The following is a 16,350-nucleotide window of genomic DNA, read 5'->3' as shown; positions in this document are numbered from 1 at the left end:
GGCTGTGCCCAGAATTGCATCTCTTTTCTCAAAGCTGCAGTTGTGCATCCCTGTGTGTAATGTAGTGGGGAGAGAAGTAAAGTTTGTAAATGCTGTTCCTAGTTTTTATTTATTTGGAAGTCGTAATCAAGGTCCATTCAGTGCAGAACAAGCCAGTGAGAGTCCTGCCCCTTAACGCACAAACACCCCAAGAACTTGGACATGGCAGGTGTGTGTCTTCTGGTTGTAAGAATTCACTGCCACAAGATGTAACAATGACCACCACCATGGATGTTGTATTTCTTTCACCAGTCTTTACTGGAGAGACAGCAGAAAGCTGAAAGGGAAGGGCGGAATCTCAGCGGTAAACTTTGTATCGTGTTGTATTCAGAACACAGGTTCAGTTTGTTGCATCCTCAGTTAAATGGTCAAGTAGCAGAAGACAGAGAACAGCTGCTGCGAGCCAGAGTTGACAATAGTAGGCTAGATGGAGCAACAGCCGAAGGCAGCGTCTGCCTAAATTTGGTACAAACTAGCCAAGAGATCGTAGCATAGTTGTGGCTCTTCTGTACTATTCGGAAACTTGGAACAAATACATCCTCAAGAGATTAAAACCTTGATATTTGGAATGTGTCACTCAATATACTAGACTACTAGTAAAGACTAAACACAATATACTGCTTATCTCTATCCCTGTTTCACAGCTGTGGTTGGTGCTTCACTTGGGAGCAAGCCAAAGCACAGATATGATGGAGTACTATGCTGTGTTTCCCCCTATTATACACCCTTTACCAAATCCTCACATTGGCAAAGAGTTCTGCAGTACCCCTAAGACCACCTGAAAACTGCTGATGGTCTTGGTGAGCTGCTTAACGTTTTTTCCGCCTGTCATAGCAATGATAATGCACTGTGCTAGATGCTGTATGATTTCGAATTGTATTTTTATTGCTTCTTTTATGTTGCATTTTATTGCATTGCAGTTTGCATTTCATAGAACAGTATAATAAATAAAAGACACACTAAGAACACAATTTTAAAGACCAGTATGTTTAATGCAGACCCAGGGCCGGGCCCAAGAGATTTTGGCATCGGAGGTGAACCAAAAAATTCCTCCCTCCCTCACCAGGGAAGAACGGGTGAGCGAAGGTCTATAACACAAAGGGGGGAGGAATGAAGATCCTCATCAGGATCTGCTGGCTCTGTGGATCCTTCTGCCTGAGGCGGTTGCCTCATGGGTGGAGCGGCCTTCTGCAGACCACCCAAATGAAGCTTACAGACCATTGGTGATCCAAAGAGTACCATTTGGGAACTCCTGTGCTAGAGCAATGTCTCAGCTGGCAAGTCCTGGGCAACCTGGTACCCTAAGGCTAGTTTCTTCCCGAGAGTAAGTGAAACCTGCCTGTGCCAAGCCCAGACCCAAGAGCTATTCAGACAAGAAGGTCAATGACAGAATAGTTCAAATTTTATTTTCTACAAATGCCACAATAAAAGATTCACAGATGGCTCAAGTTATTTTGGTACATTCTTGTCCACACAGCAGCGCTATCTTCTCTCACAGAAGTATAAAGGTGTGTTATACTGTGCTCAGGGTCAAGCAAGCAACACTTCAGGAGTGGAAAAGGATGGATGGATATGAGTTTAGCATATGTGCATGCAAACACCTTGTGCCCATTTTACTGGAAGATAATCTTCCCTTCCTGGACATCCACACAAATTTGTCTTGACTACAGCTGTAGGCAACGCATGTAAACATAATTTGCTCCTCTTTACATCACCATAGAGGTGTATTTGCTTTCTACAGCTGATCTGTATATTCTCACCAACCTATGTCTCCCCTTCCCTTTTAAACACCTTTGCATCTGCCTCTAACCCGCCTGCCCACTGTATTTCTTCCTCATTCCTTAATTTTTTTCACACTTCTCTAAATATATGTGGGGGTGGGGGTGTTCAGCTTGCATTGCAAAAAAGCCCTCCTGCTTGAAGCCCTGGAAAGCAACTGCCAATCACAGCAGAAAACACTAGGTTAGAAAATACTGACCCGATACATGGCTGCTTCCTGTGTGCCCTATGTCATTGTTAGATTTGGATGGGATGTTCTCTAGATCAGGCATTGCTCCATTGAGGATGCAGGGGCAGAAGGCCGAGCTATCACTACTTATACTGATGGAGAGACTTCATACCACAAACCAACCACAAGGGCAGATGTTATACACTCCTCTTCCCTTCTGCATCTTAATAGTGCTCTTGAACACACCCTAAAGGCCCTAAGAGTTATTGTTCAAGCATACTCTGAGAATTATTTTATCGGGCATGAAAACAAGCAGGTATCCCATCCACCCTCTGTCAAACTCTAGCTAGCGCATGCAAGCCATGACAGAAGAAAGACACAGCTATAACAAGGCTTGTTCACATGACACAGGTGGTGGGCAGGAGAGAGGGATTTGTGTCAGAAACCTGCACAAATGCTGGATTCGGAGCTGTAAATTTGGTGATTCATTTTTATGCCAGAGTAGCGAAGAACAGCCGTATTATTCACATTTCAGATTCTTATTCCTCAAACAATATAATGCAGCTTTCTGTCTACACACACACACACACACACACACACACACTTTTTCTCTCTGTACATACATAGTACACACATATATGCAATATACATAATTCAGTGGTCCACACCATATTTGTGTATGTGTGTGTCCCCACTCAGGTATGCTGCAGGTAAATTCACAGTGTTTTTTTCTGCACATAAATTGGCGGGGAGGGGGGTACACTTTCTTCCAAGAGTGGTGATCTTGCTGTTGACAACTCAGGTTGGTGGGGCAGTGTTGGTGCTATTCCTGGGGTGGGGAGTGGAGAAAAAGAAAAATAGAGATTCTTAACAGTGAGCAAGAAGCCATACAGTGGTATCTTGGGTTAAGTACCTACTTAATTCGTTCTGGAGGTCCGTACTTAACCTGAAACTGTTCTTAACCTGAAGCACCACTTTAGCTAATGGGGCCTCCTGCTGCCGCCGCGCCACCGGAGCCCGATTTCTGTTCTTACCCTGAAGCTAAGTTCTTAACATGAAGCACTATTTCTAGGTTAGCGGAGTGTGTAACCTGAAGCGTATGTAACCTGAGGTACCACTGTACAATGACAGTAGTAGGTGATGCTAATTTGCTTAAAACATTCATGCAAGGTTGCATCATATATTCAGGACAAACACCCCCCCCCTTTTCTTTATTAATAACAAGGAAAACTGACCTTTCTCTCTTGGCCTAGTACACAAGAAATGGTGAGCCAGGCAAAATCTTCAGAGCAGAGACTGGCAAGTGTGTCAATTCCTGTTTTCTAATCCAGTTCCTTTCTCCACATTTCCACATAACTTTGTGATTTTGTTTTTTAAAAAAACCACAAGTCATGAAAATAAAGCGGCATTTTCGTGTGAATTTCTCCAAAAACACATCTTCGGGTGCAGTTTTTTTTTACATACTCATTTTTGCAAAGCAGTCTTCCTTTATAGGATGCTTTTTTTTTTGGCAAGCTATTTTCATGAACGTATGCATTTTAATGCAAAGTTACCCCAGTATATGCATTTTTGGACCCATTCCTTGGCTGGAGAATGGAATTGCAAAATTTGGAGGTGTGCAAATTTTGAAGCCTAGCTGCATTTTGATTCATATATTACAGTCATACCTTGAGTTACAGACGCTCCACGTTGCTTTTTTTGGATTTCGGTGGTTGCAGATGCGCAGAAATGCTAAATTGCGCTTTGCACATGTGCCAAATCGCAGCCCGCACGTGCGCAGATACGACACTGCGGGTTGCGGACGTGCATCCTGCACGGATCACGTTCACAACCTGAGCGTCCACTGTATTTCGGAAAGTGTGAGCTGGGCAAATTCGCATATAAATACAAACTGAATTCCCAGCTGCCAGGCTACTTAGGAGCACAGGGAAATGCATGGAAAGCACTGTTTGGGTCAGGGCCGGGCAGAGGCAGGAGGAAATGGACTGCTGCCTTCTGCGCTACACTTTTACCAGTTCATAAACATATACAGTGGTACCTCGCGTTAATAAATTCGTTCCGGAGGTCTGTCCTTAACCTGAAACGGTTCTTAACCTGAGGCGTGCTTTCGCTAATGGGGCCTCCTGCTGCCACTGCGCTGCTGGCGCGTGATTTCCGTTCTTATCCTGGGGCAAAGTTCTTAACCTGGAGCAACCACTTCCTGGTTAGCGGAATTTGTAACCCGAAGCGTCTGTAACCCGAGGTACCACTGTACTCACAGCCGTTAAGTTGTTCACAGTAACAAAAATACTCTAAAATAAAGATAAATTAGAAACAGCAGGATAGTCCCTGGGTTTTAGCTAAGCCCAGCCAGATCCAACAGAGAAAGTTACATTTCGTGAAGCCGCTCCATGCTGCAGTAACTGCCTAGCATAGTAGCATTCTGTCAGTTGCCGTCATGTCACATTAGTTTCCCACCCTTCCTGCAAGGAGCTCAGGGCAGTGCGCATGGAGCTAGCCCATTTTTATCTTCACTGGGCAGTTTAATGCTGCTGCAAAGCTGCGGCCGAGATGTGGAATCTTCTGCCCTTCCTCTATGTGGTCTGGACAGATGGGTTTGTTTCCCACTGACCCAGCCCATTCGTGATGAGCGTTAAGACCCAAATCCAGCCACTTCCGCCAAACAAGCTAGAAGAGGGCCATAGCTCGGTGGGAGAGCACCTGCTTGGAATGTAGAAGGTCCCACGTTCAATCACTAGGGAGGGCTGGGAGAGAATCCCTGTCTGAAAATCCTGGAGAGCCACTACCAGTCAATGTAGACCAGCATCTCTCCACCTTGGGTCCCCCAGAGGTTGTTGGACTACAACTCCCATCATCCCTGACCCGTGTCCTGCTAGCTAGGGATGATGGGAGCTGTAGTCCGACAACCTCTGGTTGGACCTAAGGTTGAGAAAAGCTGGTGTAAACAATGCTGAGCTAGACGGACCATTTCAGCTTTCTGTCTTGCACACTTGACACAAACTCTGGATACAGCTTGGGCAAGAGGCTTGGAGTAAGATCTCAAAAAGTCTTGTACCTGTGGTAAGGTGGAGGAGGTGCATCGTGCACACCTGAGGTTTCCAGCACTTGATCATAGGATGGAAGTCCCGGTGCTGACTCTGGCTTTGGCTCCTCGCCAAAGGTGGCAAGGGGCACCGCAGGATACAGGTCGCTTTGAGCCCTGGTGAGGGAAGGAGAGGAGTCAGAATGGTGAGAGCATGTCACAAAGCACTCCTATGGACTCTGGTTGCTTGCTGACAAGCTCAGTTATATCATCATAAATAACACACTGACTTCAGAAGAGCTTCTCATGTACTGCTTAGGAAAAAAATACTTTCTTAAGCCCAAGAATTACAGAAATAATGATCTAGGATGGAGATGGACTGCCAGCCTTCCAGGTGATACGTGATTCCAGCATCCATCAACCAATGGTTGTTGGTAAGCAATCCTTAAAATGCCTCAACTACCAGCAGCTGCAGTATTTATTTTAATAATAATAATAATAATAATAATAATAATAATAATAATAATAATAATAATTTTTGTACCGCACCCATCTGGCTGGGTTGCCCCAGCCCCTCTGGGCACCTTCCAACAAAATATACAAAGACACAACAGAACATCACACATTAAAAACTTCCTAATATGGGGCTGCCTTCAGACATCTACAGAAGGTCATCTAATTTGTTACCTCTTTGACATCTGGCAGGAGGGCATTCCACTACAGAGAAGGCCTTCTGCCTGGTTCCCTGTAACTTAGTTATCGCAGTGAGGGGACCGCTAAAAGACCCTTGGAGCTGGACCTCAGTGTCCGGGCTGAACGATGGGGGTGGAGACGCTACTTCAGGTATACAGGGCCGAAGCCGTTTAGGGCTTTAAAGGTCAGCACCAACACTTTGAATTGTGCTTGGAAATGTACTGGGAGCCAATAAAGATCTAAAGTCCAGTGTTATATGGTCCTGGCGGCTGTGCACATCCACCAATCTAGCAGCTGCATTCTGGATTAGTTGTAGTTTCCGAGTCACATTCAAAGGTAGCCCCACGTAAAGTGCATTGCAATAGTCTAAGTGGGAGATAACCAGAGCATGCACCACCCTGGCAAGACAGTGGGCAGGCAGGTAGGGTCTCAGCCAGCATACCAGATGGAATTACCGTATTTTTCGCTCTATAAGACGCACCAGACCACAAGACGCACCTAGTTTTTGGAGGAGGAAAACAAGAAAAAAAATATTCTGAATCTCAGAAGCCAGAACAGCAAGAGGGATTGCTGCACAGTGAAAGCAGCAATCCCTCTTGCTGTTCTGGCTCCTGGGATAGCTGCGCAGCCTGCATTCGCTCCACAAGACGCACACACATTTCCCCTTACTTTTTAGGAGGGAAAAAGTGAGTCTTATAGAGCAAAAAATACGGTAATTTAAAATTATTTATTTATTTATTTAATACCGCCCTATAGGCACAGGTCTCAGGGCGGTTTACAGAATAAAATCAAAATATAAAACCACAAAATCCAAAATAAAAATAAAAACAAGCCAATAACCCCTCCCCTCCAAAACACCCACATTTTAAAAGGGCCTAGGATGTAAATCTGATCAGTCAAAGGCCTGGTTAAAAAGGAACATTTTTCCTGGCGCCTAAAGGTGTATAATGAAGGCGCCAGGCAAACTTCCCTGAGGAGAGCATTCCACAGACAGGGAGCCACTGCAGAGAAGGCCCCGTTCTTGTGTTGCCACCCTCCGGACCTCTCAAGGAGGAGGCACACAAAGGAGGGCTACAGAAGATGATCTCAGGGTCTGGGTAGGTTCATATGGAAAGAGGCGGTCCTTGAGGTATTGCGGTCCTGAGCTGTTTAAGGCTTTATAGGTCAAAAACAGCACTTTGAATTGGGCCCAGAAACTAATTAGTAGCCAGTGCAGTCGAAACAGGACTGGTGTAATATGCTCAAACCGTCTTGCTCCAGTGAGCAACCTGGCTGCTGAATTTATATCCCATCCTTCTTCCCAAAGGAGCCCAGTGTGGCAGGGAAGGGTTGTGGTCTGGGAGGCCTCTGCTAGCTGTGAACAATACAAGTCTCTGCATCCTTGTGCAGGTAGTTTGCCTGACCTGCTTGTGATATTGACTTTGGGCTGTTGTTTGACCTTGGGCTCTAGACCTAGGCTGATCTTCTCCGCTTGACCTTGGCTTGTTTGGATTCCACGGCAGTTGCAATCCTGCCCTTGTTGGCGAATGTTTTGCTAAGAGGCTTATACAGTTGTACCTTGGATCGCAAATGCCTTGGTTCTCGGACATTTTGGCTCCCGAACGCCATAAGCCTGGGAGTGGGTGTTCGGTTTGTGAACGTTCTTCGGAACCCAAATGTCTGACGGGGCTTCCGATTGGCTGCAGGAGCTTCCTGCAGCCAATCCGAAGCCGCGCTTTGGTTCCTGAACATTTTGGAATGGACTTCTGGAACGGATTCCATTTGACTTCCAAGGTATGCCTGTACCTCCTGGAGCTGGGACCCCAATGTCAAGGGCACCCACTGGAGTGTGATCAACTGTGGGAGATCCACTTAAGGATTGTCAGGGACTGGCTGGCTGAAGAGGAGCGATGGGAGGCACCAGCAGGGACCCAAGGGAAACTCCAGAGGAGGAAGGCTCAGAGCTAGGGGATTGGTAGTGGGACACTTGAGGAGAGGTCAGAGGGAGAAGATTGTGAGGAGGGGCTGGATGCTGAAGGGACAAGAGGGTTTGGGAGCAGAAAGAACCTGTGTCAGGGAACAGTTCGGACTCTGAGGCTGAAGCAGAAGAGGGAGGTCAGGCTGCTGAAGAATCTAGGGAGTCTCCCACTCCACCCCCATCGTTCAGCCCAGACACTGAGATCCAGCTCCGAGGGCCTTCTGGCGGTTCCCTCATTGCGAGAAGTGAGGTTACAGGGAACCAGACAGAGGGCCTTCTCGGTAGTGGCGCCCGCCCTGTGGAACGTCCTCCCATCAGATGTCAAGGAAATAAGCAGCTATCCCATCTTTAAAAGACATCGGAAGGCAGCCCTGTTTAGGGAAGTTTTTAATATTTAATACTGAATTGTTTTTAACTCGATTGGGAGCCGCCCAGAGTGGCTGGGGAAACTCAGCCAGATGGGTGGTGTATAAATAATAAATTATTATTATATTATTGTTGCAACAAGCTCTCTTCCACTGTGGTCTCCAAGAACGTGCAGGATAATAAGGAGAGAAGAACAGAGACCACAGGTACACAGACACCATTTGAGACTGCTTGGGAAACATCCAGGAGAGGAGCCTTAGAAGGGGCAGAAGGCAGGGACCTTCAGTCCTGGCAACTGCTCCACAGGGGCAAGACCTACTGAGAACTGCTGCTGATTTGTATGCTGTTTCCTTGAATAAAGGAGGGACGCGGGTGGCACTGTGGGTTAAACCACAAAGCCTAGGACTTGCTGATCAGAAGGTCGGCGGTTCGAATCCCCGCCATGGGGTGAGCTCCCATTGCTCGGTCCCTGCTCCTGCCAACCTAGCAGTTCGAAAGCACATCAAAGTGCAAGTAGATAAATAGGTACCACTCTGGCGGGAAGGTAAACTGCGTTTCCGTGCGCTGCTCTGGTTCGCCAGAAGCGACTTGGTCATGCTGGCCACATGACCCGGAAGCTGTACGCCGGCTCCCTTGGCCAATAAAGCGAGATGAGCGCCACAACCCCAGAGTCGGTCACGACTGGACCTAATGGTCAGGGGTCCCTTTACCTTTACCTCCTTGAATAAAGAGTTAACTTCCCTGACAATGGAGCCCTGCATCATTCTTGCTGACCCCGACTTGGACCTCCTGATTTTGAAAGCTGCCTGAAACTGCTTCTCATTTCCATGCATGCATGCCCCCAGAGCACCCATCCTTAGACCCTGATCCGTACCTGGAACGGCTCCTCTGCGTATTCCGGTATTTGATGCAATACATGGCCACAATCACAAACATGACTGCAGACACCAACGCTCCTACGAGGCCAGCCACCAGGCCAGCCACGTCAACACCAGGTCTTACTGTGGAAGCTGGAGAGATTGAGGGAAGATTAGTAGAGATATCTAGTGTCCGCCTCCGCAAATTGCTCTAATAGGAGCCCTGTTGTGAGCACTGCCACCCTGATTCAGAGGGGCTTCAGAGATATCAAAGTTGTCTTTTCTCCAGGAAGTACAATCTGCCCTCCCTTGCTATTATGGGCTGCTTGTGAAGCAGCCGTGGGAAAACACTGAGGCAGAAGGTCGTCCTTGGAATTCCTTTTTTAGAAGGGACAACAACAGGAGATATTTTGGCTGGGAATTTAATAAGAGTTCTGGGCAGGATCTTTGGCAGAGTGGCCTGTGCAGATAAGAAAAGGGAAAACACCTAGTAAAAGTGAACTATTGGGCTTTTTCACACATGTAGGAGGAAGGAAAGGAATTTGTTTTAGAAATGATTATTGCTGATTTATTGTGGATTTGATAATCACAAACTATCAAATCCACAATAAATCAGCAATAATCATTTCTAAAATAAATTCCTTGCACTCACTTGTAGATATTGCCAGTGCTTTTTTTCTGGGGGTACGCGTACCCCTGAACATTTTGTGCATCTTTGTACTTTTGTCCATTTACTGCATTTACTTTCCCTGATTTGAACTATAAAATGGTGATTTTCTTGAGTCAGAATGAGAGTACCCCTAAACAGGGTGTTTGTTTGTTTGTTTAAGGAAAAAGGGACTGGAAATTGCAAATGGTAAAATATTGTACATGCAGGATTTGGCAGGTGGAGAGCTGATGCTTAAGGATAAAAAGTTCAAAAAACTACTGTAAAATAAGTTGAACTGTAAGGAACAGAATGCGAACTAGAAACAACTGGAAAAATAAAGCAGCAACAAGAGGAAGCCTTGGACACACGGAGAACCAAATGTTCACTAGACCCTTTTGATCCCCCTTTTAAAATGGAGTATAACATGCTTTGTATTTTCCTTGTAGGACAGCTGGGGGTGCTGCAAAACACAGTGGCAATGAGAGCCCACCAACTTATTTTGCAGAGGGCCCAATCCGCAGAGTGTACTGGGCCTTGAAAGCCCTGTTGACACCCCTCAGCTCAGAGTAAGCCCCTGGCGCAAGTGCCAAAGTCTGCTCTTGCTTTCCCCTACTGAAATTTGGCCTGGGATAGCTCAGTTGGTAGAGCATGAGATTTTTAACCTCAGGGTTGTGGGTTTGAGCCCCACATTGGGCAAAATAAATTATGCGCGTGGGTGTTTGTGGCCTGTTTGCTCCTCAAGGATGAACCTCTGGGAAACTGAACAGGAGTTTGTTTCCTTCTGTCATTAGCTGACTCACAATGTAAGAGGGATGCCTGGGAATTTCCCACTGCCATTTTCTACCCTTACTCACTTGAGTCTCCTTTCCCGTTGTGTTCATAGATATCCCAAAACATTTTCTGAAGAGAGAACAAAAAAAAGGGAGGTTAACATGGCATGATAGCAAATAACAGCCTTCCTGCCATTTTGAAATCCACGTCCCGAGTTCTGGTGGTGGTAACCATTGGATGCTATCTGCACTATACATTTAAAGCAATATCACGCCACTTTAAACATTCATGGCTTCTCCCCAAGGATCCTGGGAATTGTAGTTTGTTAAGGGTGCTGAGTGATTTTGGAAACGCCTATTCCCCTTACACAGCTACAACTCCCAGAGTCATTTTACAACCAATTCCTCTCCCCAGGGAATTCTGGGAAGTGTAGCTGTGGGAGGGTCCGTCTTTTGCCCTGGTGAGGCCCTTCTTGGTGGGCTGCTGGCTCCTTACCTGGCAAGGCCAGGTGCGACACAACAAACGCGTACTTATTTTTGAAAGTGTTGTTTTGCACAAATCTGGTAAATTGGAAAACACGCCTTTCTGACTAAATAAATAAATGGCCATTTTGCCCATTGTGAAACGTGCTTGACAATTTGGCTTTGGGTATAGGTCACTATTTCACCGTTCCACCGCAAAATGAATCCCCCCCCCTTACAGGTGCATGCACTTACAGGTAAGCAAATACTCGTGCACACGCCAACAACAGACTTCAGGTTTCCATAATGAACAGAGTGAATACACTCAATCAGTTATTGCCTGCCAAAGGTAAAGGGACCCCTGACCGTTAGGTCCAGTCACGGACGACTCTGGGGTTGCGGTGCTCATCTCGCTTTATTGGCCGAGGGAGCCGGCGTATAGCTTCCAGGTCATGTGGCCAGCATGACTAAGCCACCTCTGACGAACCAGAGCAGCACACGGAAACGCCGTGTACCTTCCCGCCAGAGCGATACCTATTTATCTACTTGCACTTTGATGTGCTTTCGAACTGCTAGGTTGGCAGGAGCTGGGACCGAGCAACAGGAGCTCACCCCGTGGCGGGGATTCGAACCGCCAACCTTCTGATCGGCAAGCCATAGGCTCTGTGGTTTAACCCACAGTGCCAGCTGCATCCCCACTGCCTGCTAGTCAAGGTTTAAATGGAACCGGCTTGGGTGTGGACTGAAGCACACACAGAAACATGGCATCTGTGCCACCCACATGTGCAATGACACCCTGGTGTGCACACAGCCTAAGACTGCTTCTCCAGCAATGCTGCCTTATTTCCACACTTGTTGTTTGCAATATGCACTCTAGAGGGCATCAGTCTATCACAAAAGAAAGTCCTTTATAAAAGGAAGAGGGGAGACAACCTCATATCATGAAATCGGCTAACGAAGTTCCTTTTGCACTAAATTAATCTTTGCTACAAGACTCTTGGCATTCTTGGCCACAAACAACAGGCTAACTTAACCCCTGTCCTTAGAAGTCAAATCTCGGCAGATATGTTTAGCTGAAGGAACCGTAAATATTTTAAACTGTGTATGCAACAAGTTAATTTTAATACGAAAGGCGTTGCCTCTCTCTGAGTCAGGAGCTGAAACCAGTCCAAATTCTGAACTGGCTGCGAGCACATAAGAAACTGTGCCATGCAATCCTGCGGACATGCAAAACTGCACAGCCCAAACCTCTGCTTGCAATTACTTGGGAGATTTGTCATATTAGTAAGGGATAGGGCGGCTGCCAGCTGTGTCCAATATGCTGGAGAAGGATTAAAGCAGGAACAGCTTCTGCCAAGGTGCAGCGCTGGGGAAAGTGGCACCTCCTGGCATTCACCCTTCTGCAGAATTCAATGCTGATGTTGTCAACATGGTGTCTGTGCACACAATGCCACATCCAGAGCCCACAAAGCCCCTGTACCCAGTGGTGTAGCGTGGGGGGTGCAGGGGGGGGGCGGCCGCACCGGGCGCAACATATGGGGGGGAGGCGCGCTAATCTAGTGGAAGAGACTCAAGTGCTAAAATCCACGGGTTAGGGTGTGCAAATTACTTGCCTTGCCCCGGGTGCTGACAACCCACGCTACGCCACTGCCTGTACCTCCCCTCCGCTCACTGTCCCCTTCATCATGAGGTGGTAAAGATAGCTACTTTCTATCCCCTTCTTGAAAAGTACTGAGAGCTGGAGGAGGAAGTTTGAAGAACAATACTTTCCCACTTCCTCTTTTAGCGCTATACAGGTTACATACGCTTCAGGTTACAGACACTTCAGGTTACAGACTCCGCTAACCCAGAAATAGTACCTCGGGTTAAGAACTTTGCTTCAGGATGAGAACAGAAATCGTGCAGTGGCGGTGCAGCAGCAGCGGGAGGCCCTATTAGCTAAACTGGTGCTTCAGGTTAAGAACAGTTTCAGGTTAAGAACGGACCTCTGGAACGAATTAAGTTCTTAACCCGAGGTACCACTGTATGCTTTTCAAGATCCAGGTAGGCAACAGAATGACCAACAGAGCAGGAAGGAAAGGGAAATTAGCTGAGGGATTTGGACAGGGGGAGGAAAATGGAGATACAGTGGTACCTCGGGTTACATATGCTTCAGGTTACATACGCTTCAGGTTACAGACTCCACTAACCCAGAAATATTACCTCGGGTTAAGAACTTTGCTTCAGGATGAGAACAGAAATCGTGCTCCGGCGGCTTGGCAGCAGCAGGAGGCCCCATTAGCTAAAGTGGTGCTTCAGGTTAAGAACAGTTTCAGGTTAAGAACGGACCTCCGGAATGAATTAAGTACTTAACCCGAGGTACCACTGTACCATGAGGAAGAAAGTCGGGTGCCGCAAACAAACGCACTCTTCAAAACATCAGAGCAAACAATGGCTATTCCACTATAAATGGCAATTACAGAAAGGCCCAATATTTCAAAACGGTGGGCAATGACAACAACCCCTGAGCACATCCATTTTTTAAAAAAGCAAAGGAGGGGGAGCATGAAAGAGCTTACATATCCCTAGCGTTGTATGGGAAGTGGTGTTAAAACGGACCAGTTTATTGTGGCATGAGCTTTGGTGGCAGACAAAAATGCACAGGTTTAAAAGGGGGGCGGGGAGAGACATAGGCAGTAGAGGCAGATTGTAATGAAATGCAGAAGGTGGAGACTGTGACAATTCAATTAAAGCTGAAATATAAGCGAAACCAGTTCAGCCGCCATTTACAACAGCAGTAATTGTCGATTAACACAATCAGCTTAGCATTGCTCAGCTAATTAGCACCTGCAGCGGGACAGGAAACCACCGCCTCAATTGCTGCAACAGACTCGCCCCTCTAGGGCTGTTTAGGTCTTCCACTATCAAGGGCGAATACTGCGATAACTAACCTCTTGACTACAGTAAAGGAAGGTTACACGTTATTTGCGGTTCTTCTGGTTTCTAAACTACAAACAAATCACCTTGGGCTACAAGGGTTCTGAATCTCGATTACCATGAAGTAGTACTCTGCATTTAAGAACGGGCTGGTGTGAAATAAAGATGTAAGATGTCAATAAACATGAATGCTACAGAGAAAACAACACAGCGCTTCCTCGAGATAATGCTAGCTGACACAAAGATAAGGCGCGAATAAGCCAGTTCTATTGTCTGTGTCTATGCCCTCGCAGCACCAGCAAAAAAACTTGAAAAAGTGCACAAGGGTGCACACGTTATCTTTATAAATAGCAGTTTCCCCAATTAATTCTGGTCCTGCAAATGCTTCCACACAGAAACCCAGAAAACAAATTCTAAGTACAGTGGTACCTCGGGTTAAGTACTTAATTCGTTTCGGAGGTCCATACTTAACCTGAAACTGTTCTTAACCTGAAGCACCACTTTAACTAATGGGGCCTCCTGCTACCGCCGTGCCGCCGGAGCACAATTTCTGTTCTCATCCTGAAGCAAAGTTCTTAACCTGAAGCAGTATTTCTGGGTTAGCGGAGTGTGTAACCTGAAGCGTATGTAACCTGAAGCGTATGTAACCCGAGGCACCACTGTATTAACTGAGCCAGTTCAAGCGCTGGCGACCTGCCACGGTGGCATGTGTTGGAGCATTCATACATTCAATTCAGTATTTGGGGATTTAAGGGGACTGGTGCAAAGAAGGACTGGGAACCTGTGGCCCTCCAGATGTTGTCAGATTGCAACTCTCATCAGCCCCAGCCGGCATGACCAATGGTCAGGGATCATGGCAAATGAAGCCCAATCTCTGGAGGACCAGTCCTCATCACCAGACTAAAGGGATGCACTTACTAGAGAAATGCTCTCAACCAATGAGAGCAGAGGGCATAAGCTTGGGGGAACAGTGGCGGCTGGTGCCTATTTAGGACTGGTGGGTCTGAAGGCAGGGAGGCCAACTCTAGGTGGCGCTAGAGCCACTGAGAGCCAACTATTTCTCATTTTTGTCGTCTTCCACCTCCCTGCCGAGCTGTGCAAGGGAAACACTGAGATGATGGAGGAGAAAACTGACAGCCAGGGCCAGCCCCTGGACTGGTTGCAAGCAAGCAAGCAGGCAGGTGGGGGTCTAAGCTGAGGGCTGGATGAGATTGGCAATGGACTAGTCTCCACTGTGGGAGAACACAGGGACTGAGGAAAGGAGAAGGATCTCCTGGTGTGGATGGCAAAGAAGGGGATGAAAGGCCTTGGATACAGGAGAGAGTGTATTTAGAGAGAAGGGAGAAATAATATTGGGCAGTTTCTGCCAAGAATCTACTTTGGCTTCTCTTGCGTTTAGTTACATGGAAACGTTGGAAACTGCATAGCCTGTCAAGATAGGAAGAGACACAAAATCTAAATATACAAAGAAGAAGATATCCCAGAAACCACACAAATACACACACACACACACACACGTCATCTTGAATCACCTTCACAGTTCAGAATAGGGTGGTGTTTAAACTGATCTCACACACACTGATTTCCCAATTTGATGCAGCCCTTATCGCTCTCCCCCCAGGAAACTGAGATGCAAACAAGCCCCAGCCTAGTCACGGATTTATTTCAGCAATCCATCTCTGGCTGCTGCTGGTTTCACTCCCTGCCTGCCCTGAACCATCCAGAGACCAGGACATAGCTCTGTAATAGGAAGCCTGAGGCCTGTTTGCACGTGGCTCTTTTACTATGCTAGGAATCTACCTGCTCCAAATTCCCTAGACGAGTCCTGACATGGAGCACGGTAGTTCATGACAAACGATGTTCCCTGGTTTTCCTTGGCTCTGAAGCACCAGGGCTTTATTGCCTTCTAAGGGAAGCGTGGAATCTTGTCCCCTCTTCATGTATGAGGACCCTGCACACACATTGAATGCAACACAGAACCACAACTTTCCTCATCCTCAGTTTACATCAATCATAATTTCAGTTTCCAAATGTACAGCAGGTAAAGCATGACTCAGAGCTGCTTTTTGTCTGCTTCCGCCCTTTCAGTTTTCAACTTCATAAATCTAGGTGCACAGATGATGGCAGGAAATAATATTTTAAATATGCAGTGCAGTCAGTGTGGTTTATTATTTTTTTAATATAAAATGTTGGGCCTAGCGTGGGGGGGAGGGACGCGGTGGCGCTGTAGGTTAAACCACAGAGCCTAGGACTTGCCGATCAGAAGGTCGGCGGTTCAAATCCCCGCGACGGGGTAAGCTCCCGTTGCTTGGTCCCTGCTCCTGCCAACCTAGCAGTTCGAAAGCACGTAAAGAGTGCAAGTAGATAAATAGGTACTGCTCCTGCGGGAAGGTAAACGGTGTTTCCGTGCACTGCTCTGGTTCGCCAGAAGCGGCTTAGTCATGCTGGCCACATGACCCAGAAGCTTTACGCCGGCTCCCTCAGCCAATAAAGCGAGATGAGCGCTGCAACCCCAGAGTCGGCCACGACTGGACCTAATGGTCAGGGGTCCCTTTACCTTTTTAGCATGGGGGGGGGGCAGAATTGGTCTGCCGCCAATATTAAACTCCTTCCTAGAGAGCTTAGCAATTAGGTTTTACCCCCACCCCCATGTCTGTATAAACAACAACCC

General features: G+C 47.0%; 1 protein-coding gene across 2 annotated transcripts in view; it reads right to left on the bottom strand.

Annotated features, from left to right (window-relative positions):
- Positions 1–1,423: 1,423 nt before the first annotated feature.
- The window catches only part of PRRG2 (proline rich and Gla domain 2), a 23,905-nt gene continuing 8,978 nt past the window's right edge, over positions 1,424–16,350 (bottom strand). For both annotated transcript variants that reach the window (XM_081166931.1, XM_081166932.1), the window contains 4 exons: positions 10,386–10,431; positions 8,900–9,035; positions 5,043–5,186; positions 1,424–2,816 (listed from right to left, as the gene is read on the bottom strand). In XM_081166931.1, coding sequence (XP_081023057.1) covers positions 2,786–2,816; positions 5,043–5,186; positions 8,900–9,035; positions 10,386–10,431 — 357 coding nt within the window. In that variant the 3' untranslated portion in view covers positions 1,424–2,785. The remainder of the gene's footprint in view (positions 2,817–5,042; positions 5,187–8,899; positions 9,036–10,385; positions 10,432–16,350) is intronic.

Source organism: Podarcis bocagei, assembly GCF_964188305.1.
Source record: "Podarcis bocagei genome assembly, chromosome: 13".
In the NCBI taxonomy this organism is placed as follows: domain Eukaryota; kingdom Metazoa; phylum Chordata; class Lepidosauria; order Squamata; family Lacertidae; genus Podarcis; species Podarcis bocagei.
The sequence above is the reverse complement of the archived record's forward strand: the minus strand, read 5'-3'. Positions and strand labels throughout refer to the sequence as shown.